The 23,048-nt window shown below is 39.9% G+C and overlaps 9 protein-coding genes across 9 annotated transcripts; 3 read left to right on the forward strand and 6 right to left on the reverse strand.

Annotated features, from left to right (window-relative positions):
* Positions 1–501: 501 nt before the first annotated feature.
* F4817DRAFT_321161 (uncharacterized protein) lies at positions 502–1,604 on the forward strand (the record flags this gene model as incomplete). Its single annotated transcript, XM_049301260.1, has 2 exons — positions 502–1,022; positions 1,094–1,604. 2 exons carry the CDS (start codon positions 502–504, stop codon positions 1,602–1,604), a joined length of 1,032 nt encoding a protein of 343 aa, XP_049153830.1.
* An 833-nt stretch (positions 1,605–2,437) lies between these two features.
* F4817DRAFT_353916 (uncharacterized protein) lies at positions 2,438–5,210 on the reverse strand. Its single transcript, XM_049305446.1, has 3 exons — positions 4,880–5,210; positions 4,615–4,809; positions 2,438–4,547 (listed from the first exon to the last, which is right to left on the reverse strand). The coding sequence occupies exons 2-3, from the start codon at positions 4,779–4,781 to the stop codon at positions 2,627–2,629; spliced, it is 2,088 nt and encodes a 695-aa protein (XP_049153831.1). The 5' UTR covers positions 4,782–4,809; positions 4,880–5,210; the 3' UTR covers positions 2,438–2,626.
* A 424-nt stretch (positions 5,211–5,634) lies between these two features.
* On the forward strand, positions 5,635–6,329 carry F4817DRAFT_321163 (uncharacterized protein; the record flags this gene model as incomplete). Its single annotated transcript, XM_049301261.1, has 2 exons — positions 5,635–5,725; positions 5,839–6,329. The coding sequence occupies 2 exons, from the start codon at positions 5,635–5,637 to the stop codon at positions 6,327–6,329; spliced, it is 582 nt and encodes a 193-aa protein (XP_049153832.1).
* A 177-nt stretch (positions 6,330–6,506) lies between these two features.
* Positions 6,507–8,930, reverse strand: F4817DRAFT_18093 (uncharacterized protein). The gene is made up of 4 exons (XM_049298344.1): positions 8,587–8,930; positions 7,587–8,518; positions 6,910–7,525; positions 6,507–6,841 (listed from the first exon to the last, which is right to left on the reverse strand). The coding sequence occupies exons 1-4, from the start codon at positions 8,807–8,809 to the stop codon at positions 6,603–6,605; spliced, it is 2,010 nt and encodes a 669-aa protein (XP_049153833.1). The 5' UTR covers positions 8,810–8,930; the 3' UTR covers positions 6,507–6,602.
* A 97-nt stretch (positions 8,931–9,027) lies between these two features.
* On the reverse strand, positions 9,028–10,275 carry F4817DRAFT_18135 (superoxide dismutase). The gene is made up of 3 exons (XM_049298357.1): positions 10,125–10,275; positions 9,700–10,047; positions 9,028–9,542 (listed from the first exon to the last, which is right to left on the reverse strand). The coding sequence occupies exons 1-3, from the start codon at positions 10,170–10,172 to the stop codon at positions 9,294–9,296; spliced, it is 645 nt and encodes a 214-aa protein (XP_049153834.1). The 5' UTR covers positions 10,173–10,275; the 3' UTR covers positions 9,028–9,293.
* A 332-nt stretch (positions 10,276–10,607) lies between these two features.
* Positions 10,608–11,833, forward strand: F4817DRAFT_18160 (uncharacterized protein). Its single transcript, XM_049298362.1, has 2 exons — positions 10,608–11,262; positions 11,340–11,833. The coding sequence occupies exons 1-2, from the start codon at positions 11,042–11,044 to the stop codon at positions 11,569–11,571; spliced, it is 453 nt and encodes a 150-aa protein (XP_049153835.1). The 5' UTR covers positions 10,608–11,041; the 3' UTR covers positions 11,572–11,833.
* A 1-nt stretch (position 11,834) lies between these two features.
* Positions 11,835–13,623, reverse strand: F4817DRAFT_18104 (uncharacterized protein). Its single transcript, XM_049298349.1, has 3 exons — positions 12,609–13,623; positions 12,203–12,557; positions 11,835–12,150 (listed from the first exon to the last, which is right to left on the reverse strand). The coding sequence occupies exons 1-3, from the start codon at positions 13,317–13,319 to the stop codon at positions 12,104–12,106; spliced, it is 1,113 nt and encodes a 370-aa protein (XP_049153836.1). The 5' UTR covers positions 13,320–13,623; the 3' UTR covers positions 11,835–12,103.
* F4817DRAFT_18103 (HET-domain-containing protein) lies at positions 13,624–16,083 on the reverse strand. Its single transcript, XM_049298347.1, has 2 exons — positions 15,524–16,083; positions 13,624–15,448 (listed from the first exon to the last, which is right to left on the reverse strand). Exons 1-2 carry the CDS (start codon positions 16,011–16,013, stop codon positions 13,929–13,931), a joined length of 2,010 nt encoding a protein of 669 aa, XP_049153837.1. The 5' UTR covers positions 16,014–16,083; the 3' UTR covers positions 13,624–13,928.
* A 1,510-nt stretch (positions 16,084–17,593) lies between these two features.
* Positions 17,594–19,250, reverse strand: F4817DRAFT_18283 (uncharacterized protein). The gene is made up of 4 exons (XM_049298375.1): positions 18,714–19,250; positions 18,530–18,614; positions 18,241–18,449; positions 17,594–18,177 (listed from the first exon to the last, which is right to left on the reverse strand). The coding sequence occupies exons 1-4, from the start codon at positions 18,928–18,930 to the stop codon at positions 17,717–17,719; spliced, it is 972 nt and encodes a 323-aa protein (XP_049153838.1). The 5' UTR covers positions 18,931–19,250; the 3' UTR covers positions 17,594–17,716.
* Positions 19,251–23,048: the final 3,798 nt, after the last annotated feature.

Here is a 23,048-nt window from a genome sequence, read left to right on the forward strand (position 1 = left end):
CCAAGCCTCAGTTAGGAATCGCGTTTATACCAATATTGATGGCGCATTTCCTTTCAACACCCTATCTGGTTGCTAAGAGAGCTTAGGTTCGATTTCCATTAACATCAATGGATTTTCCCCTGTCCCTTTCCTATTTCACGATAAGGCTGCAGTTAAAAGTAGCTGCATACTATACGAAAGGATCCCATGGATTGAGCTGAATCCTTAGCCCCCGATGGAACCTCGAGCGTAGTATCGAATGGTATCTATCCAGTAGTAGCGCCCCGTGATGGTTCTAGACTGTATGGGTAGATTATACCCGATTGTTGATTCGATTGAATCCTCAATGAGCAGAAGACGGTTATTTTTAGTTTTCCCGCCCATCTTCTTCAGTCGCACTCGGTGATTTGCTACATTTCTACTTCACGGTCCCGGGTTCTTGTAGTATACACATCATTCCCACGTCGCGCGCAGCTCGGCGTTTCCTCGTTTGTAAACGCAGTACGACCATACTCGCGGGACATGGCAAACAATACCGCCGCCGGATCCGACTTAAATGTGGTCTGTCCTCATTACTCTGACGGGAGGGGAACGCCTGTGTGTTGGGACTGTGCTGAAGGAGGCCATCTTGGTCAGGGCAGAGAGAACTCAATGACTCCAGAGAGAACTAAGAAGAGATTTGTACTCATGGGTGCTGGGAGTAAGATCCTTGACCACGATCCCTTAGCACCAGAAGTACATCCTCCAGTAGAAGGGATTGAAGTTGGCTCACCCGATCCACGAAACGTCCCTCCAGGAAAAGAGGTCTTCTACGAGCCGCAGGCTATAAGCACCCCGGATAACTATATGAAAGACGAACACAATGAGTGGAATACTGAATCAACTGAGAATACCGCCGCCGCCTCTAAACCGCCTACCATACTTGGACTTCGAAAAAGAGTATTCTGGTTACTCTTAATAAGTATGTTCGTAGTTGCGTTCGTGGGAGCGGCTGTCGGCGCGGCGGTTGGAGTAACCCAGAGGAACCAAGCCATCAAAGCTTCGTAAGTAAATATATTCTACTGTTTTCATCCTTGATGTAGGATAATTGCTAATGAAGATTTCTCCCCGATAGGTCGGCAGCATCGTCGCCGGCGGTAGGTGAAAATCAAGTAAGCCAGAGTCTTATAGTATCCTTCCGTGTTATGGCAGAGTCATCGGTTATAACAAGAACTTTGCGATTACAACCTCTGCTACTGTGCGCTACTAACTCAACCAAGTCTACAGGCTCTCCAAATCCCACGACGACTCCATCCTCTAGTACAAGTGCGTCACCTACAGCTACTCCGAGCCCAGTACGCAGCTGTCTGGGCACCGACGGAAGTACGTATACAGACTCAGGCACTGGAACGAAGTTTAGGATCGAGTGCGACGTAGCACATCAAGGCCGCGATATCGAGAACCTCAAGGCCGAATCGATGAAGGAATGTGTTTCGCTATGTGCTAAAAACACACGTTGCACGGGCGCTGTCTATTACAACGTTGGGCCGCAGGGGACGGATCTCAATTACTGTTGGCTCAAAAGCTCCTTAGACGATAGCGATATAAGAACTACGACGGATGCGCAGTCGGTAGTGCGGTTATAATAGGGATAATATTGGGTCTTTCGTGTGAGACGATACCGCATATCTCGGCTCCTCGATACTGCTTTATAATGTTGGTTGGTAATTAAGCCGCATCTTTGATCACATATCCTACGCATAGCGTCATATCATTAATCAAATTCACACATGGAGATGTACCCGTTTCTACGAGGGCTCACACACTTATCTGTATGTGACGGATGATGCTATCCGCACGAGCTTGAGGGAAAGACTTACCAGCCGTGACGAGCAGATCGACGATCTATACGTTGGGTCTTTTAAGGAGTAAGTTTCCACTCATTGTCCAAATATTATGATCTCGAGTCACTTATGGTTGATAGCAACTTTGATCAAGTCAGAGATAACGTGAATTTTCTCAAGTCACATCCTCTCGTCAGAAAGGAGCCGGCGGAAAATACGTATGGAATGGTACATGATATTAGAACGGCCAAAGTGACAAGAATTGAAGTTTAGGTTTGGTATTCGTTTAGTTTCCTACGATAATTACATTAGGTAGTCTGTCATCTATTAAACACCATACTTCCTCATACGACACGGATAGTGCCTATCCCTAGAACTCGATTGCAAAACCCGAATCCTCTTTACTTTCCCTCAGACTGTACCTAATTTGAAAATAGCGAAATAGTTGTTCCCACAATGTAGGTTCGAACAGATTCAGTTGCAAAACATGTAATGAAGAATCTATCGGATCTGTAACTCGACGGATACTCTTACCGACATAATAAAATCTGAACGAAGGTAGAAAGATACCTACGCTTACTGCTTCAAATAATTGCCTTTATATTTCACGACAAGCCAAGGCCGACTTGAATATAACTCAAACTCATAATTCCCTTCCCCTTCACAATTGTCCTCAAATAAGAAGCCGACAATACTCTAATGCCGAACTTGATGAAATATATTGCATAATGTCGTTATTGGTTCTCTATTCCTCAAATGACCTTAAGTACACTGCTGGGAACAGGTAGATAACTAATCCCGCACTATTCCATCGGGGGAGTCGTTCACGGCCCGGGTCTGTTTGGTAACGGCCTAGGCCCAACGATTTGCCTCCTTCCAGCTCCGATACCCGCAGATCCATTGTTTTGGCTGTCGCCGCCAGTGTATCCGCTCCACTGACTAACGTCCCACCGGCCACCAACTCCGCCGCCAATACCATCTACACCATCGCCTGCTCTAACCGCCTTAGCCGTCTCCTGCTGTGACTCTTCCCATTCGCGCTGTCTTTGCCTTTCCATTTCCATCTCGCGCTCCAGTAAAGACTTGCCGGCCCAGCCGCCTGCCTTCGTCTTAGCTTGTGATTCGGCTCGTCGTCTGTCCTCCGCATCACGTTCTGCTGTGGCGTCGAGCTCACGAGAGTAAGTTTGCTGCGGAGGAGCCGGAGCGGGCGCCGGGTTGGAGGCGAGGAAGCGATCCGTACGATTACCGTTGGAATTCGAGGATGGGACAGGAAGGGGCCGTGCCGACGGGTTTGGACTTGAGCCACCGATTGCCTGATTCTTAATCCGGTCCGGAATGGGAAGGGGCCTACTCTCCCCAGTTCTTTGAGATTTTACGGGAACGGGTGGGTTCTCTCCTGTGCGATTGGTTTTTATTGGAGCAGCCAATCCAGGTACGGGGAGTGGACGCGGCGGAGGCGGAGGAGCAGTGTCCTGCTGTGGTTCTTGTTGTTGCCCTCGCTCTCGCTGCTCTTGCTGGCGTCGATTCCATTGTGTACTGAGGAACTCGCGCTCGTCTTTCGGTCGCCACGAGTCTTGGCGACTAGGTGGCCTAGATTCTACCTTTTTTGGCCGGCTACGAGATCGCGCTCGGTTCTGTGACCGCCTCTGTCGCTCTTCCTCATATTCCGTCTCTCGTTTCCTTGCCAACTCTAGTTCTTGCTCTAACTGTTTGATGCGATCGCTATATCCGCCACCGCCACTCTTTTGCGGCGTGATATCGTGTTCGGCCTGGTATTGGCTAAGGAATTGCCCTTGTAATCGGCTATCGTTTTGACCCTTCGCACGACGGCGCTCTTCGGCTAATTTTGCTTCGGCTTCTTCTTCTTCCCTCCTTCGTTTTTCCTCTGTTAGTTTCCATTGGCGCTCTTCCTCCTCCCACCGACGTTTCTCTTCTTCCGCCTTGCGCTTTTCTTCAGTGCGTAGCCGTCTCGTCTCTTCCTCCCATTTATGCTCCTCTACTGACCGTGCCCGTTCCTCTTCAGCTTCTAGCCCAGCCTTACGGATACGTTCCTCGTCATCTGCTTGCAACCTCTGTCGTTCAACCTCGGCCTCCTGCTCTTTGCGCTTGCGCTCCTTATCGGCCAAGTTGGGGACAAGAGGACTAGCGCTGGTAATCTGCCGCCGCCCTCCGAAGGATATACCTAGGTTGCCCTGACTTGCGCCGCCCATATAGCCGTACTGCGCAATGTTCCATGCGGGGCTTGTAACCCCTTCGAGGTCTCTCTTGCTCCAACTAGATACAGACGGCGATCCTATACGTTCGCTCGATGGCGGTGGACTCTTAGTAGGACTCCAGCGTCCCGAGCCCGAGTCTCCAGTTTTCGTAGGGGTTATACCAGACCGTGAACCGTACGTAGATGAGTTGTTGCTGACATTGGACAATTTTCTATTACGCGGGGTCGTTGGACCTGTGCTCTGCGGGCTCATGGTGGTGGTTATTTTCGCCTTTGATCCAATGGGGGAGGGAAATGCGGAGGGGTTAAGGGAATGCGCGGCTCGAGAGAAAGCGCCGAGGCACTGGAGAACTTGGGCAGGGTCTTTCCGCTCGTATAAATCGACTGTAAGAAACACGTCGTGATCTTGTAAATTCAGGGGTGGCGATTGGCAGGCACGAAGGAAATGGGAGATGTTCTCCATCTGGATGAATGGCATAGCAGATTGCTTGAATTTAACGCCGGGCGGACCGACAGCCAGATTAATGAGTCTACAAGAAAGGGAAATCATTAGTTAAATTACAAGATACAGTAGTGTGTATGTATACTTGAACATACTTGCATAGAGCAACGCCATCCTTAAGTCCGTCGAGAAGATCGTTGGATGGAAGTCTGCTACCTAATACACCCTCAATCCACGACTGTGCCTCGTTCGCAGCAGCTGGCGTATATTTTTCGAGACGCAACTTTCGCAAGTCCTTGTCCAAGGATGTTACTGATGCCATACTAACTCGGGATTCTATTCGCGCGGTTCTGATGCGCAATGGTTGCTGCGAGTTAACTAATAGGTAACTATTGATGATCAATGTGATTAGATTAGTACCTAGGTAGTAATATATGGAAGGTAACTATGGGCGCAGTAAAGTGATTCGTATGTATTGAAGGTAGTAATAGTGATTTGCAGTTCGGAGAATTGCTGGCTGGAATCGAGTATACGTCGGATGAGATGAGACGACGTCACCAGCGACGAGATTGGTATGCGGATAGACGAAGGAATGAGAGTGAGAGTGAAGGAAGAAATGACTGGAGATGGTGATTAGAACGCTATGAATTATGAGAATTGACGACGCGTTGGTATTTTCTACAATACTAAATCAGCGAATATGCGTCTATTAAAAGATAACAAGTTGAGATGGCGGTTGCGCCGTCTTAATGAGGAATATGAAGATGGTAGGGCTCCACACCCCCACTAACGCCATTGCACAATTAGGAAATACCTAGGCTGCGCGACAGGGATGACGTTTCCCATCGGCATTAATTGATTCGGTCTGACTTACAGATGGGGCTTGCGTGCGGAGAATATTTGGCAAATGAGACCCTGAATGCTGTGGCACGCCTGATGGCACTTTTGAAAATAAAAGTCCGTGGCGGTGCATATGGCATATGTTTGCTTATCTTATCGCATCTTCAATAATTCTGACGTCGACTTTCGACTTGGGCTTTTGAGACCTAATAAGATTGTCGGTAATTTGGTAGCTTTGAAGCTCACAGTACTTTGTCTTAATACGAACCTTAAAAAGATACTAATTTTACCAAATCCTACTCGAATATGTACCTTATAAATATAATCGTATTCCAATGTCGACCGTAAAGCAAATAGGTCCTATACGAAAGGCCTGGTATCAGTGGAAGGCTCTTCGTCTGCCGTGGAGGAAGCGCTTTCTCGTCGGTGAGTTCTAATATTATCTTATTTCACTTACCCCTTTCCCTTTTCATAATACCATCAACTCGCTTATCTCGAATAATTAACTTACATGCTATCTTTTTTCCCTTGAATTTCAGGCCTCGACCTTCAAGGCAATACATATTGGGAATTCCGCTTAGTCCGCGGCGATCCATCCGCCCCGGAGTCCCGGTTCCGGCGCATCGTCAAATATCCGCGGTCTACGTACTACAGCGAAGTCAAAGTACCGCCCTCGTGGCATCAGTGGCTTCGGTATCAGCGCGAGCAACCCCCGACTCTTGACGAACAGGCCGGTGACGTCGTTCGCCAAGAGCGCATTAAAGTCCTTGCAGCCGAGGCTGATGCGCGCTGGGAAGCTAAGCCTAGCCTGGTTGACGTGCCGGGTCGCGAGAGGGGACAACCGGTGCCTCCGCTCAACACGGGTCGGACACAACCTCAGGAGCGCGCGGCCCGTGAATCACCGGCTCGGAATGGGCGCGACGAAGTAACGCAACAAAAGGATGACCCCTGGAAACGCGCACGGAGCAGTGGCCCCGGCGAAACTTGGCAACCAGAAGCGTGGAGTCCGGCCCCGGCGAAGAAACGGTGAGAAGAAGTTTACAGAAAGCCGCGGATGGTGTATAGATTTGTATTATTGCGTGAGCAATGGTATGTACCTATGTATATCATAATATCATGTAAATAGTATAACGAGACAGCTCATGGATTCTATGTTGCATTAATAGACACACCAATACCACCATTAGAGCCGCCTAGGCTCACATAAAATAAGGATATTAATCCCCTCCACACCAGAGATATACATCTGAGTACCGATGCTGGCTGCTTTCTTTAGCCGCCTTGTAAACTCATTAACCAAACATTACTTCCGCTTTCCGCGCTTGGGACGTGCACACTCGGGACACATCCATTTACCTCTGGGCTTTGATTTGAGGCCGACGCATTTCCAGTGAAACCATTCGTATGGGCAGTTTTGGTTGTCGCAGGCGATCATATTGCCGGACTCCTTGTCCTGGCACAAACAGTATAACTTTTCTTCAGCTTCGTCTTGATACTTCTCCATGTTATCGGCAGCTGTCATAAAAGTCGCATCAATATCATCTACATGTTTAATCAGTACTTGACGATAAGGGCATATAAGAATTACTCTTCGAGAATGATATGCATACCTTCGTTATCCTCATCCTCATCCATCGCCTCCGGTTCCATTGCGCTATCACCATTACTTTCGGCTTCGATAAGGTCGAGTAGTACGCGTAACCTTCCCCCTGACATTTCTAACACAAGGTGAGCTTCCACGTCCGGGTCTTCGGTATTTATTCGTCCCCGGGCTGACGTTTTCTTCCTTTTGACCTTTGCCTCCCTCGCAGCAATTCCTTTCTCAGTTGCTGCTCTGAGGCCTTTGCTCAGCGTTCCACCTCCTTCGCACCACAAGATCTGAAACAAGTTTTCAAGTAGTATTGATACCTTCGCGTTGTCTTCGACTGCGATGGTGTTTGCAGTGTAAGGAAGAAAACAACGTTCTAATATTTCAGTAGTAATGCCATCTGAATCTTGCCAGGTACGGTCGACTTTGGCTGGCGAAAGAGCTGCCGTGGGCATTAAGAGCAATAGAATACCTTGTAATGTCGATATTTGCGACTCTAGCTTCAGGGCCGACGTCCGATTGTTTACAAAGGCAGTAAATATAGGCAAAGGAAGGGACTTCACCGTCGTTTCGAACCTCTGATAAAGGTCAGAGAGGTCCAACAGAGGTCTTGGGAGGTGGTGAGAAAGATATGATAACTGTTCTACTTATTAGCCTGCGACATGGTTCCGTACCACTTACGAATGGGAATTATCTTACCAAGGAGAATAGACGTTGTCGTAGAGGAATTGACTCTACGTAGGCGGGCTCCAACGCTTGGAAATCTGGGTTTCCCATATCACCCGAATTCACCCTTCGTTTCTGTGGTGTCGGCGGTTCAGACGTTTGAGAAGAATATACCGATTCATCATCCAACCAGCCTCCAAAATTGCCCTTGTCAATATTGACCGTTTCGCGCTTCCTTTTCTTCGTTGTACTTTTGGTATTTTCCTTGTGTTCCTTTTGCCAGATCTCCTGGAAACGAGAACTTGCGGCGACACCGCCGTCAGCAAATATGGCTTCCATGATCCATTTCAACCCTCCTGCAGAGCGTCCGGAGCGCTGGGCAACGTAACCGGCCAGAATTGAATCCCGAAGCATAGGGCAGTCCGACTGGCTATTTTCGATGTCTAGATTATGGCGTTCAATGAGATCTTGCTCTAATAGGTCTATCATGAATTTGAGCCAATGTCTCCAGTGTTGCCAGCGGTTTGGGTAGAGAACGCTGCAATTGAATGCCCAGCCGACCACGTGAAAGAAGTCCTGCCCCCGTCGCCAAAGACCATCTTGGTAGTGTCTACGTCGCATTTGCGAATAGGTGCCCTCGCCACCATCGTCGTCGCCGCCATAATCCTGATCATCGCCCGAATAAGACTCCGGTGTGCCATTTCGCGAGGCACTCGCAAAGCGGAAAGCCTCCTTAAATCGGCCGTTAATAGGTCCTAAGCGAGAAAGGAGACTTCGTAGGTAGACAAGGGACTCGGCAGATACCTCGGACCAGCCCTCTTCCCTCGGCCTAGTTGTAAATTTCGGGTGTACGACAGCTGTGCTGAGCAGCGACAATTGGTTCGGCGGGGGACAGTAATAAGGATCATTTGGACTCCTGCGACTAGATGATAATAGGCTATTTAAAAGGTTGAGAGTAATTAGGTCTAGAGAACAACAGCCTATGATCAGTGAAAACCGCCCACAACAAATTCTTGAGAGAAAATAAGCATACACAAATTCTCCTCCAAGTAAATTTGACAGTGCTGCTTAAGTTCCGGGGGAAGCTGGCTAGCCTTGCTATACGATTTGTCGGCTGCATCTCCATCGTTGACGATAGGGCTGCCAATATCTGTTGTTGTAGCATATAATGTGTTCCGTGGAGACTCTGTCGCTGTCGCATACGAAACGGGTGAAGAAAGAGGTGTAGAATCCAGCGGTAACCTAGTCGACGTCATCGTGGTTGAATTCGAAATCGAGTCTAGAGCTTGACGCGTGAAGACATCAAAAACGCGACGAAATATCCCCGCGGTTTTAAATGGAAATACCGTCACTAAATCAGATCAGTGGGTCAATTATCTTTCTGTGGGTGCCACTAAACAGATCTAATGTTACACGGCAGCACACTAAGTGCTAAAACTGCATTACATAACGGGATAAGGGGAGACTACATAATCCTTCTAAGGTGATTTACTACCTACCTAATTATTTTTCATGCAGTTTCACATAATTTCTACTTTATCAAGGGCTTACGTCATTAACGAACCTACAGTGGAAAGTGGTTGGCACGTCCCCTAATTTATTTTAGCTATAGGGCAACAATCGGAACGTAATAGTCTTCAAACTCCGTTGGAGAACGCGTCTTCCCGACCAAGCCCACTTCCTTAAATTAATAGCCTGTGGCAGATATCTGTTACACTTCTGTCATCTAGTTATCTACCTTTACATGTTGGCCTTGAGAATCTTGAAGGCGTCATCTCTGCTTCCAGCGTATCGCGCCTCGGCAGTCTTCCAGTTGATCACCTTCCAGATGTTCTCGACGTAAGCCGCCTTCCCGTTGAGATACTGAAGATAATATGCATGCTCCCACATGTCTACGCCAAGGAGGGGAGTATCGCCTACGACAACCGCCTCCTGGTTCGCGAGAGTCACAATGCGGAGCTGACCGGTGCCAGCTTCCTTGACAAGCCACTACGTCATCAGATAGAGTTAGCTATGGTCATTTCGGCGTATTGTCAAATAGACTAGGTAATTGGTAATACGTTTTAACCAATCTAAAAGATAAGTTTGAAGATATGAATGTCGAGGACAGTGAAGAACAGAGAGATAATATCTAAAATGTACTTACACCCCAGCCACTCCCCTGGATGCCCAGCAGAGAGGTTCCAAAGGCCTCTTTGAACTTGTCGAAGCTACCCCAGGTGTCCTTGATAGCACTGGAGAGCTTAGGAGCGGCATCAAGCTTTGAGTCGGGAGAGGAGGAAGGCGCTAGACCTTCCCAGAACAACGAATGGTTGATGTGACCGCCACCGTTGAAACGGATGGCCGACAGCTGGGCCGCAGCATCCTGCAATTTACCATTCGAATGAGCCTTAGCTGATGCCTCAAGGGCCTTATTGAGGTTCGTGAGATAGGTCTGGTGGTGTTTGGTGTGATGCAGTTCCATGATCTGCTTAGAGATGCTGGGCTCCAGAGCCTAGTGCGCCATGTTGTTAGTAGGGGAGTGCTGTTTTCGTAGAGAGACAGCCGGGCTACAAGCAGGATGAGACTTACATCATACGCATACGGGAGCGGGGGAAGGGAGTACGTCTTTGCGGCCATTTTGAGATGTATTCTGATAGATATCTACTAGGGGAGTCCTTAGGTAGTTACAGAGAATATCGTAGAGAGTACGAAGAATGGTTTGGTGGTAAGTAGGAGTGAAAAGGGTACAGGTAGGCAAAGCAGGGCAAAGTGGCGTGCTGTAAGATGAAAAACTCTTGGGCGATGCACGATAATGATGACAAACACAAAATAGCAGGTGCCAGATGACATCAAGGTCCTCTTTCCTTCTTCCCCGCGTTCTTGCGTCTTCTTTACATCATATTCGAATAGGTACCTACCTTATTACATTAAGTTCCAATTATTCTGATATAGCAGGTACGCCATCTATCAAGGGTAAGAGCGGTTAACAATGATTGGTTACTCACTAAACTTTGTGTTTGTGTGACGGTTTCCCGGAAGCGGGTCGCGAAACGGCCTCAAAGAGCGCAAACTTGCTCAACTTACGCGTGAAAGCTGTAACAACCACAACTCCCTCACTTTCCTGCTAGGTAATGTACTTAATATGCTCTTATTTGCTTATGGAGTTACATAATAGGGGATATTCCGTATCAAAGAGACGACTAGATTGGAATAGTACATAGTGCCGTTATTGGTGTAGCTGCATTATGGAACCTTGAGGGCCAACAGAACCGATTCTTACTCCTGAATCCTTGGCACGATATATTCATCTAACTTTCTAGACTCAATGCTGTTTGTTAAAAAGTTAAACAGTTAGATCCTTCAGTATTATATTATTTTTCAGTCAACTTGGTTTCCCAAGCAGATTATTTACAGCTTCACCTATTATTATTCTCCCTGTTCAATTGAGCTGGGCAGGTCCTCATTCTGAACGACAATCTTCGAAGAAAATATCCAAATAATAAACAATGTGTGGCAATCATTCTCGACACTCTCGCGGCGGTGCTCTCGCCGTACTCAGTCTTCCGTTAAGAACCACTCGATTCATGCCTGCAGTAACGACAGGTCGACTCACATTTCACGACTGTGGGAAGGGAAGTTCTGTCGCTACTCATGCTACGTTCGTACCCGACGAAAACAGTGGCAACAGTAGCTTCACCAATTTAGATTCATGTATCGTTGGTATCCAGTAAGTATCTCTATTTCTAGAAAAACCTGGCCAATAAAGACCCGGAGCGAGTAACAACGCTAACAAGGCTTGTATAGTGAGACTGGAGATCTCACGAGGTCTGCTATAATAAGTCCTTTTCTCTATAAATTCAGCCTGACACGGACACAACCAACATTACAAGACGACCAGGAACATTCGATAGAAGTACCTCTTAGTCATCCCATGAAAATCGAGGTTGGAGGTGAGGGAATCATTGGTCGCAGAGTTACCCTGTGGTCGCAACACGCCATAGATCCCATCGCAGAAGGAATCATAGGATATAATTAAGCTGTTCTGCAAGGTGGATGTATCAATTAGTAATAAGCAGGTGTCAAGAGCTATAGGATTCATTTGCAATTAGGGGGTCTCGTCTTTTTATGAAACTCCACGAAAATTGTTGATTCACCTTGGAGTTAGCGGCGAATACTTAACCTTAATGGTCATATAGATCGGATTGCATTTTGTAACTGAGCACCATAAATGAACTATTATCCATTTTTCATCATTACCAGACTAGATCAAGAGAAACACGTTTATACGGGCTGAATAGAAGGTAGACCACTACATTCACCGCTGTTGATATTTGCTACCGGGGGGTGGAGTATAGAAACGGATATAAATGATCCTTTATATCACCCAAATATCTTGCCACTACCAATGAAATAATTATCCAACTAGGTTAGTTGAATTATGTTGAAATATTGAAAGATAAGCCTAGGTGGAAGGCAAACTTTTACTCCTCAAGATCAATAAATATTGATTACTACTAATAATCCTAGGAATAGTTGCTGATTCTGAGACGGAACCTTCTTGTAGGCTATCATTTGTCTGCAATACTGCTTAGGATACCTAATAATGCCGCAGTTACTAACACGCGTTAGCCTTCTAACTATTACCATCCAGTGAAGGAAGAACTTACTACCTCCCGCCGTCACGATATAAGATGCAGTACCCCAAGCGGTCTGTATAGTTGCTAAATCTGACCAATCCCTCGAATTCAACCAGATACCAATTGCTAAGCTCAGTAGTACCGGCAACAGTATTACAACTGAGATTCTATTCGCCGACCATCCTAGCACTAGCTCGAGCGAGTATGAGCCCTTGAGTACGTCGTGTGAACCGTTATTTAGCACCTGATGGACCCAGTCTGCCCAGGCCTGTGCCATATAGTCGGGGACACGCCATTGATTATACGTATGCAAAAGCAATCCCAAATCCGCGACACCGTCGCTGTCCAGCTTGATAGATTCGTGGGTTCCATTTTCCGCATCACACTGTAAATTATGTTAACCGTACAACGTGCCTTTGATACAGAAGCCACATACTTTATATATCCTAAATTCTGTGACGTGTCTGAGGGAAAATAAACTTCTCATTAGGCCTCTCAAACGGAAGGTAGCCCAACTGAGCCGTCGGAAGAATTGTGTGGCGTCTTCGATGAATACGACCACCTCTCGTGGATAGGCCTGGCTACGGGGGAATGTTCCTAGGACTACGTAGACCGGCGGAACTTGAATATTGGACTTAATGGCCGAAGTCCGCGTAATGCCAAACCAGTGATTGTTATAGCCCCTTTTCCTCACCTGGCTATTCCGCTCAGCATGTGGTAGGTCGGCCATCCGAGAATTATTCCCCTGTATTGCCTGCCGTTGCGCATCAACCGTCTCTTGAAAAGTAGTAGGATAAGGGGACCTCATTCTTTCAACTTCACGTTTCCGTTGAAGTCCACCCATCCCTGAAAATACCCCGGATAATTGTCGTTCGTACGTATTAGTTATAATGCTAGAGGATGGATTAAGAAACCACGACCTGACACATAAACTCTTCCGTTCGTGAACGGTATGGTATTCCACTCTATATGGGGGGAAATTAGCATAGACATGCCAAGTTATTTTAGGTGTGTACTCGGTCGGCGCTCTTTTTGACAGCGAAGCATTAGATGTCGGTGTACTCGCAGGTCGACGGGCACGATTATCTACGCCATTCCTATTTTCACCCCCGTCAGCCGTATCTCCCGTGCCATTCTCGGTAGCCATAATAAATAAGTCGTTTTTATATAAAGACAACTCCAAAAGTTAAGGGGTTGAAGCGCGATGATACCTGGCTTTATGTACCCAATAGGTTTGGGAATATTGTAATAGGTATTTTAAGATCGATTCGGAGTAAAGTGTTCATATACCGTTCGAGTCATTCTCGGAACGGCGCCAAATATTCAGCCCCGGACACCTCAGCGCGCGGAAATTTCTCCAGCTGCTACGCCGGCGAGCCACTCAGACCGGGGAATGATACCGAATCTACCAATCAGGTAAATACACGTACTCTTAGTACGTATAATAACCAAGAAATGATACTTGGAGTTCACCGAAATGTAATGTACCTACTAAGGCTATATATGTCAGTAACCTTTTGGAGACTCGCTTCAATATACCTTATTCTATCGCCTTCTAAAGTTGATCCTAGCGTCGCTATAATTATATGCAATCCTCCTACTAGAGTATTACCTAGCCACGCATTCTAAGATGAAACCTCATTCTTCTAAAACCATCAATCAAGTAATTATCCTAGCAGAGATAAGAAAGAGGGAAGCAATAAAATAAGACACCCTTATATTTACTCTTAAAATTTAATAAGCCGTTGCATTAGCATTATACTAGAACAATCTGATTGCGTAATCCCAACTGCCAGTTGCTTGGAATATTCAGCTCAGCCAATCCGCACCGATGATAAACATTGTCCCCTTGGCACGCCGCAACCAGTGCCAGGAAGCGCCCATTTGTCTCGCGTGCGAGCACTAGGAACGACGACTGCTCTTCTGGTAGGAAGTGATATTCAGCTGAGCCTTCGGAAAAATCAGACCAGCATTCGATCAGTACCTTAGGACCAGTCTTTCCCGTCCTAGTAAATACACCTTCTCCTTTTAAAACATGGCACGATACCAGTAGCCGACTGTGCGAAGAATTGGTGTCCCACTCAACTAACGCTTCTGGCTTGTCAAAGTAAACAACACAATCCAAATCTACGGAACCGGTTATCGACATCCAAGACCAAGTTGGTAGGCCGATGATACTCCTTCGTTCATCTAAGGGCATAGTCTTCCATAGTAACCCTGTTATTGGTGATGACTCCCAGACGCCGAAGTGGCACTTATCCTGAAAAGTGCTGGAAAGGAAGTCTACCACACCACTGATAGCGACCGGTCTGTCTGTGTAATAACCGAGCTGGCGAAGAGTGTACTGCTCCACGATCTCTCGCCAGATATTGTCGAGGTCGCCTCCTTTCGTATCCACAAATAGGCCGTCTTCGTGAGCTTGACGACTTGCGATGCTATCAATGATTCGCCGAGGGTACACAGCAGAAAGCTCGTAGTCGATGGAGCTCCATGATTTCTTCATCACATTCTTTGTTCGGCATCGGATGAATGGTTCGAGATCTCCGAATACTAGTAGTCGTGGAGGGAGCAGAGCCTCTTGAAATGTCCAACCCCTTTTATTCAAAGGAAAAACGTCGGTCTTATGCGCGTGTACAGGTGAGATAGTGATGCTATTGAGACTTTTAAGATCACAGCCGTCCTCGCAACTATCAGTGAAAGGGACAGTGCAGGTGGCATGTCGTGTATTGAACGTTGCCGCATTATTGAGGAAACTCTCATGAACGGAGGTAGATATAGCAGCGGCGATAGTAACAAAAGAGTTTTGATAAATGGTACACATCTGGCTGATTTCTTTCTTCTTATCCTCGGGGTCATTTTGAATGATACATAATGCATCTATCCATAAGTAACTCAACCCTAAGGATTGTGTCACTAGAATTGCGTCTTTTATTGTCTGTGGGAGGGAAACGCTGTCTAGATCATTGTTAAGGAGAACGTCGAGATTATCTTTTGTTAGTTCCAGTGGCTGCGGGCCTCCCCAGCAGTAACTCAAGGCTGCATACAATTCTTTTCCGAATCCTTTTCTCGTATCGACTAGTCGTACTTCTGGAAAGGCCTTCTTACTTCCCCTGATTTGCAACAGCCGTGATGGAAGTGGCGTTGGGCCAGATGGTTGGCATTGAGGGTGCGATGTTCGGCAATGTTCAAGCATCGACTTAATATCGTCGGTCCATCTCCTAGTTAAACCATCCCATTCAATAGGTCGAAAATTGGTAAATGATGCTAATGGACTATCTAAAAAACTATGGTCAGCTGGCCAAAAGCGTATTTTGTAAACATTTAAGCCTACGAGAAGTGAGGCTTAGGTACCTTTAGAAACAACCAGTCGCAATGGCCGGAATGCCTGCCACTTAGTACGTCCTCCGTCCGATTCTATGGCTATGAATATTCTGTCAACACCTTGAACTTGAATCAAGTCAGTGTTTATCGTAAGAGGTTCTAGACTAGCGACAGCTCCAGAAATTCCCATAATGTATTGGTTTCTTATGGGACGCGTAATGACTACCCAGCATGCGGCAAGTTCATGTTGTTTCTCTGGTTTTATTTTACCAGATGTAGGGTAAATCAAATCGCGCAGGCGTCGCGTTGTGAGCACATTTATAGACCCTCCGATGAAATCCTCGTTCCAAAGGTAACTACAGAATCGGCAATCTGGTCGGTCTGGGAAAGTCGCAAGTTTTGAGTGTCTGAATGTATTTGTAGAAAGTAGTTGTGAGAAGCCATCCCTTGAAAATAATAATTTACACCTTTGACATAAGCTACCTTGTTCATCCACAGCGATCAAGGTTTCTGTTGCCATCTTCTATACAAAATCAAGGGAGAAGTTTACTCTGTACTGAAAACTCAACACCCACCAGCTTGACATGGATACGATGCGCATATGAGTATTAAGGTACTGGGATTTAAAAGGGGCCCCTTTAAATAAACCATCAGGTGACTTAGTAATCCAGAGTCCCCACTATAAGCACCATAAGGATTAGGAGGTACTTTAGGTAATTTAATAACCGCGAGTACGATTCCAGAAAACAAACGTTTTCCATTCCTTAATAAGCCAGTTGCTGGGTGTTTCGTCCGACTTTCCAATCGCATGGCTATCGTATTTGTCACCCATGACAGTCTGCTCCAGCCAGGTTTCTATTTTGTCGACGAGGCAGCTTTTGCAGAATCCGCACGGTCTAGTTTCTTCTAAACACCTACCGGCAATCTGTTTTTGACTGAGAGGGATACACTTGCCTAGGATTGGGTATTTGTCGTGCAAATGTAAGGAAACAGACAGCTCCGTCAGGTCGGAACAGCATTTGGGTGATAGCCCGCGAAGAAATTCGAGATCTGTTTCAAGGTCCTCGTGGTGAACCGCAACTCCGAGGCCATTGTCGGGGAATCTGAAAGGCATCGCTTATTCCGAGCCAGGGCTCAAACACGGTGATAACTTTTTTGTTTCAAAAGCAAATTCAATTTTGCAAGGTCAACGTTGAGGTAAGTATGTCGTCTTACGGAGCCAGGGAGGTAGAGAACAGCCTTTAGTTCTTGCTGCTTATTGATGTTGTCTTTGGCGCAAGAAGATGGTGACCTAATATGAAAATTCAAGAATAAACGTAGCCAAAAGAATGAGCGGTTTATATGCCAGTCTAGCTATGGGTTTATCATCTGAATTTCGTTATACGTTATAATAAGAGTGACTGACGTTTGGATTCTGAGTAGTTATCTGCTTTTATTGAACCTTTTCACACTAAAGTACCACCTACCTTAGGGGGTAGTCGCGTGGTTTCGTTCACTAATATATACATCCATAAGAGATGTCGACATTGCATCATAGTGTATTTACTGATGAGGACAATTCACTTGTGGAAATTAATGTAGTATATTAGGAGGTATTTAGATAGTATTCAGATATATGTCATTAGCAGGTTAGTTATGTGATAATCGGTAATAATTCAAACCTTCATAGACTTATAAATTAGATAAAAAGAAGATTCCGGGAATAAGGTTCTGGGGACCTTCCTCCTGCTCTGAATTCTGGCTTATTTTGACGATATAAGATCTTCTAGCATTGGAAACAAGCATCCGTCAGAAGTTACTCTAGATATATTCACTTTTCACCGTCATGTTACGGAGTGGTTACGCTAGAAGGTCGGGTAGCTCCAACCCCTGGATCGCATGGAAATATAGAGAAGGTCAAAATACGAGAACCGCCAAACTATTAAGCCTACCTAAGTACTCGTATTTTCATTTTGATAAATACATAGAACCTGGGTAGGTATCTATCAAGACATCCCTATATATGCTCGTGCTCACCCTAGTGACGTTTATGAAATATTTCAAAGAATGAATTATCTCTGGACTCTAGAGAAGAAAATATTTATTTATGACATTTTCACAGGAATATAAAACCTCGTTCGTGTATTTTAAAATATATATCGATATCTTCTATGACCGGTATTCGTATGTCAAGGATGGTGTATATAGGAGTATATTATCCTCTAATTTCTGCGCCAAGTATGTCTATGCCGAAGAACCGTTGGCGCCCACGAAGACCACCAATACGGCCGCGTACGCCGCCGTAACCGAAACGACATGGATATCACCATTGAGTACCCGTGCTGCTGCAAGACCGGCTACGAATACAAATACCGTTGTTATAATAAGTGACGAGTACGGAGTTTTCACCAATATCATTAGCCACATAGGACCAACTAGGAATGCCCCCCCTATAATCGAAACTACGACTCGCTTTAAGAACGCTTCCGTTCGCTGTTTCTGGGTCATCTCAGTTCGAGTGCCTCCAATAGCTCTTGATTCTTTCTCGAGAGGAGGAGCGAAGTTAAGCTCCTGTTTCCCAATTTCAACAAGAGCGGCTTGAAGTATGGCGGCATCCACCTTCCTCTCGCTTTTAATAAGGAACGGATCGTGCAGACCTCTGTCGACACAAGTGCGAATATAGTCGTTATCACGCGTTGCAGTAACTTAGGTACCGTTGTTAGTCTTATTATTATCGACACAGTGATGTTTACCAAAAAGCAACTTACTGTACTCCTGCAATAAAGACTGCCAGTCATCTGGGAGCTCTTTAAGATAATGTATCCTCATAATTCTGTTGGTAAGCTCTATTTGAAGTTTTCGCATCCGCATCCGACTGAGAGCTGCTATGCTGAGCGTCATAGTCACTTGGCATGCTTTCTTCTCCGCTTGCTCAACATCGTCAGGCTTTGCAACTGGTTTCGAATCAAGCAAGGGACTTTAGATGGGTAATTAGCGACCTATGAACGAGTGGCGGAATTAGACTGCATAGCCTAAGTAGTTTCTTATATCACTTACTTTAGTATATTTCGTAAACAGGTGACGGGGTCTTTCTGTGAAGTTATTTTCAAAACCTCGTTCCTAAAATGTTGAACTAGAAACCCTTTGACCAAATCATCTTTTAGTACTGTGGTAGCTATCACGTGGGTATTTTATATTAGGCATGACCTTTAACGAGAGAAGTATTTGGAGGATTTCGCACCTCTTGTGCCTTGCTCCATGGTACCTATTTGTTCAGTAGTATGCTCAGAGACTATCTCTATGGGAGTAGTCGGTCTATATTGCGTTGCAATATTCGACAGCTCTTCTGGAATCTCATGGCCGAGGCGGCTATGGTATGAGATAGATGAACTCGCAGTGTCGGTAACTTTCTCTAAAATAGGTGCAAGGCTATTATCTCTATACAAGGAAAATGCCATCCTTCCGCTGTCGTTTATGTTTGTCTTATAACACCCAATCTTAGCTACATCGTGTATTTTTCGAGTTTGTTAGTTGAAACTGAAGAAAGGCAGATATATGTACTTTAGCATTTACATTCATGTCACACGGACAACTTGGCCAAGGCCTGTTGGCCAGAATACAAATGCGGCCAAGATCCAGATCCAGTCAGGCGGCTAGGATAACTACTCTCAGAATTATTGGATAAGATGCATCATGAGTCGATGCAGGTAGAATGTAAGATAGCTAACACACAATCAAAGCCCCTTTATTGCCGCAACTCAGCCCTCGGAGGGGTAGCATAAGCAAGGAAATATGTAGAATGATAACTACCATAGCGGAGGTTTAAGGGTATGGAAAACCATTCCGTAAACTTAAAACTATTTTATTTAATAATATTATTTTACTTAATGGAAATAACGGAATTAACTTTCCCCGTTTTATGTATTAAAACTATTTTGTATTATAAATTATTTTACGTATTAAAATTATTTTATATTATAAATCATTTTATATTATAAACCATTTTATATTATAAACCATTTTACATATTAAAATTATTTTATGTATTAAAACTATTTCGTTTAATAGTAATATTAAAATTAATTATATGATTGTATTATTTACAATTATTTTTTTTATTATTATTATTTTATATATTAATATTATTTTATATAATAATATTATTTTATATATTAAAACTATTTTTTTATTTAAAATTATTAATATATATAAGTTTTATTTTATAATATATTATTATATAATATTTTAAATATTATTAAAATTATATAATTAATTTTAATATAAAAGATAAATACTTGTTTAATACTTTAAATAAGTTAAATAACTTATTTTTTTATAATAATATTTTTATTTTATTTTAATTATAATTTTATAATTAATTAATTATTTAATACGTTTTAATAATAAGTTTAAACTTAAAATGGTGTTTAATATTACTTAATACATTTTAAAACATAATATGTTTTTTTAACCTTTTTTATAACTTTATAATTAATTAATATATTGTAATAATATTAGTTTAAAATAAAGTAAAATTTTACTTTATTACGTTTTTAAAATATAATATGTTTTTTTAATTTTTTTTATAACTTTATGATTAATTAATACGTTATAATGGTATTAATTTAAAATAAGGTTAAATTTTATTTTATTGTTAAAATTTTAACACTTTTTAAATATTTAAAGTTTAATATGTTAATTAAATTTTATATATAATTGTGTAAATATTTATTTATTAAATTATAAAATATTTGTTATAATGTTAATAAAATATATATTTTTTAAAATATAAAAAACTATTAATTTATAAGTAATATTCCTTTTTTTAAAACATAATTATTAAAGATATTAAATTATTTATATATAATTAATAAAATTTAAGTTTTTGGTATATATTATATAACATTAAGTTTTTTCGGAAAAGTTATATTTATGTTATAATTTTATAATAATTATTAATTAAAATAAATTTTGTTATAAATAAACACATTTATTTTAAATATTTTGTAAAAGTATTTATTAATACTTTATAATTAATTTGGTTTAAAAAATAAAAAATACTTATTTTATTTATAATTAACAAATGTTTTAATTTACATTAATAATGTTAATATTAATAATATTAACCAAATATAATTTAAATAATTTAATAATTATAATCCCGATAATAATTAACTCGTTTTTCATTTCGTATAATATTTTTAATTTTAATAACTTATTACGTTTTTTTATTTATTATAATAATATAATTATTGTAAAAATGTAAATATTACCATAAACATTAAATATGAAAATTTAATTAATATAATTAAAATAATTTTTATTGTTATATTAAATATAATTGCTTTTATTAAAAATATATTGCATTTTAGTTATTTTATATATTATGTTAAAATAAATAAATTATTAATTAAACTTTATATAAAAAAATATTTAATAATAATAAAGAAATTATAAATATTTATTTATTATTAAACTTAAGTTTATAAAATTATGTAATTTTGTTATTATTTTCATATTTTATAAAATATAAAATAAAATAGTTATAATTGTAATAATATATTGCGTAAAGTTTAAATATAAATAAAAAAAATATTTAACGGTTTTTTATAAATAATAAGTTATTATTTTAAATAAAATATATGGTTTATATAAACTTTTTTTTATTAATGCGGTTAATTATTATAGTTTAAACGTGTATATTATTTTTAAACATTATAAAAACCTTTTTTATATTATTTACATTAATATTAACATTAATTATATTAATTAATTTGTTTTAATTAATATAAAAAAGTATTTATTTAAATAAAATAAAATATTATATATAAAACCTTTATAATTAAGTTATTATATCGGGGTTTTTTTTGTTATAAACGTTTTAAAAGATAAAACGTATAATTATTTATATATTTTATTTTTAAAAAAAGTTTTTTCGATATTATGTTTATTTATTTTTTAAACCTAACGTTTATAAAATTTAAAAATATTAAATGTTAATTTGATTTTATTACGGTATGTTTTAAATGTATATTAATGGTTATTTAAAAAGTTTTATAAAATAAAAATATATAAAAAATATGGCTTTATATTATATAAAAAAAAAAAAAAAAAAAAAAAAATTTACGAATATAAATCTTTTTTGATTAATATATTATAATTTATTATTAAATTATATTTTTTTATAAAATTTATAAAATAAAATATTATATAAATATTTAATTTAAATATATTATTAAAATATTATAATAAATAATTTAAAGCAATTATATTATTTTTAATAATCTTTTAATTATTTTACTTTTAAACGGATATAACAAATTTTACTTGTAAATTTAAAGATTTAAATACGTATATACAAAATTAATTAAATAATTTTTTAACTTTTTTAATATTTTATAAAATATTAATTTAATTAATATTTAATAATTTAAACTTTATTAAAAAATTATTATTTTTAATAATTATTATATAAACTTAAATAATAATATTAATTAATTTATAGTTTTAAAAAACTTTTTTATAAAAATTAACTTTTATATAATAAAATTTAAACCAATTATAAAAAAAAAAAAAGATAATAATAAATTAAATAATATAAAATAATATATTATAATTGGTTAAATAATATTTTAATAATTATAATTGTTACTTATTAAATAAAAATAATTATATTTATAATTTAAATATATATTTATTTATTATTAAAAGAATTAATATGCCGTTACGGATAAAATTATATATTAAATTAATTAATTTAATATATTTTAAATGGATTATATTAAATGGATGTAAAAATATTAAATTAAAAACTGGGGAAATAATTTTAAATGGTGGTATTAAATTAATTATCTTTTATTATAAGTTATATATAACTTTTATAATTTTATTTTTATATATATTAATTATAATTTTTTATATATGTTTAAATTAATAATAATATTAATTATATGTAATAATATTAAAGTTTAATATAATGTTAAATTATTAAAAATTCTTTATTAATATAATAAAATAATAGCGGTAAAATTTAATTTTATAAAAGCTTTTAAATTTATTATTTTTAATTTGTTAAAGCATATTTTTTATATAATATAAAGTAAACGCATAAATTATAATATATTTACCTTTAATATTTAATATTATTATTTTATTTAATATTTTAAGTTTACCAAATGTTTTTATAATATTTATAAAGTTTAATTTATGCGGTTTAAATATTAATAAATATATATTATTAAATTTAAATTAATTTATTTTATATAATTTAATTAATATAATATAATTGTTTATTAAAAATTAATATAAGTTATTAAAAATATTAAATTTGTTAATAAAATTTATATAAAAAATGGTTTTAATAAATATTATATTAAATAAAAGTTATTTTTTTTTTTAAAATGTTATTTGATTATAAGTTTAAAATTTTAATTTAGCGCGTATAAAATGGGTATAATAAAAGGGTATTATTTTTTTTATAATATATATATTAAGGTTTTTATTTATTTTTTAATTAAATATGATTATATAATAAATAAACCAATATTTGTTAAAATTATTTTTAATTAATAATTTT

This window comes from Daldinia loculata (assembly GCF_022478755.1).
Source record: "Daldinia loculata strain CBS 113971 unplaced genomic scaffold F4817scaffold_100, whole genome shotgun sequence".
NCBI classification, from domain to species: Eukaryota; Fungi; Ascomycota; class Sordariomycetes; order Xylariales; family Hypoxylaceae; genus Daldinia; species Daldinia loculata.

Coding starts and splice junctions, on each gene's coding strand:
- F4817DRAFT_18104 (XM_049298349.1), bottom strand. CDS start 13,319: ATGGCTACCGAGAATGGCACGGGAGATACGGCTGACGGGGGTGAAAAT. Junction 12,558..12,608: donor CAGAATTTAGGATATATAAA/GTATGTGGCTTC, acceptor CATAATTTACAG/TGTGATGCGGAAAATGGAAC. Junction 12,151..12,202: donor TATCGTGACGGCGGGAGGTA/GTAAGTTCTTCC, acceptor AACGCGTGTTAG/TAACTGCGGCATTATTAGGT.
- F4817DRAFT_18283 (XM_049298375.1), bottom strand. CDS start 18,930: ATGGCATTTTCCTTGTATAGAGATAATAGCCTTGCACCTATTTTAGAG. Junction 18,615..18,713: donor CATGGAGCAAGGCACAAGAG/GTGCGAAATCCT, acceptor ATTTGGTCAAAG/GGTTTCTAGTTCAACATTTT. Junction 18,450..18,529: donor TGTTTACGAAATATACTAAA/GTAAGTGATATA, acceptor ACCCATCTAAAG/TCCCTTGCTTGATTCGAAAC.
- F4817DRAFT_18160 (XM_049298362.1), top strand. CDS start 11,042: ATGTGTGGCAATCATTCTCGACACTCTCGCGGCGGTGCTCTCGCCGTA. Junction 11,263..11,339: donor TCATGTATCGTTGGTATCCA/GTAAGTATCTCT, acceptor AGGCTTGTATAG/TGAGACTGGAGATCTCACGA.
- F4817DRAFT_18093 (XM_049298344.1), bottom strand. CDS start 8,809: ATGACGTCGACTAGGTTACCGCTGGATTCTACACCTCTTTCTTCACCC. Junction 7,526..7,586: donor GACAACGTCTATTCTCCTTG/GTAAGATAATTC, acceptor TAAGTAGAACAG/TTATCATATCTTTCTCACCA. Junction 6,842..6,909: donor TGAGGATGAGGATAACGAAG/GTATGCATATCA, acceptor TTAAACATGTAG/ATGATATTGATGCGACTTTT.
- F4817DRAFT_18135 (XM_049298357.1), bottom strand. CDS start 10,172: ATGGCCGCAAAGACGTACTCCCTTCCCCCGCTCCCGTATGCGTATGAT. Junction 10,048..10,124: donor CGCTCCCGTATGCGTATGAT/GTAAGTCTCATC, acceptor ATGGCGCACTAG/GCTCTGGAGCCCAGCATCTC. Junction 9,543..9,699: donor TCCAGGGGAGTGGCTGGGGT/GTAAGTACATTT, acceptor CTGATGACGTAG/TGGCTTGTCAAGGAAGCTGG.
- F4817DRAFT_353916 (XM_049305446.1), bottom strand. CDS start 4,781: ATGGCATCAGTAACATCCTTGGACAAGGACTTGCGAAAGTTGCGTCTC. Junction 4,548..4,614: donor GATGGCGTTGCTCTATGCAA/GTATGTTCAAGT, acceptor CCTTTCTTGTAG/ACTCATTAATCTGGCTGTCG.
- F4817DRAFT_18103 (XM_049298347.1), bottom strand. CDS start 16,013: ATGGCAACAGAAACCTTGATCGCTGTGGATGAACAAGGTAGCTTATGT. Junction 15,449..15,523: donor GCGACTGGTTGTTTCTAAAG/GTACCTAAGCCT, acceptor ATAGTTTTTTAG/ATAGTCCATTAGCATCATTT.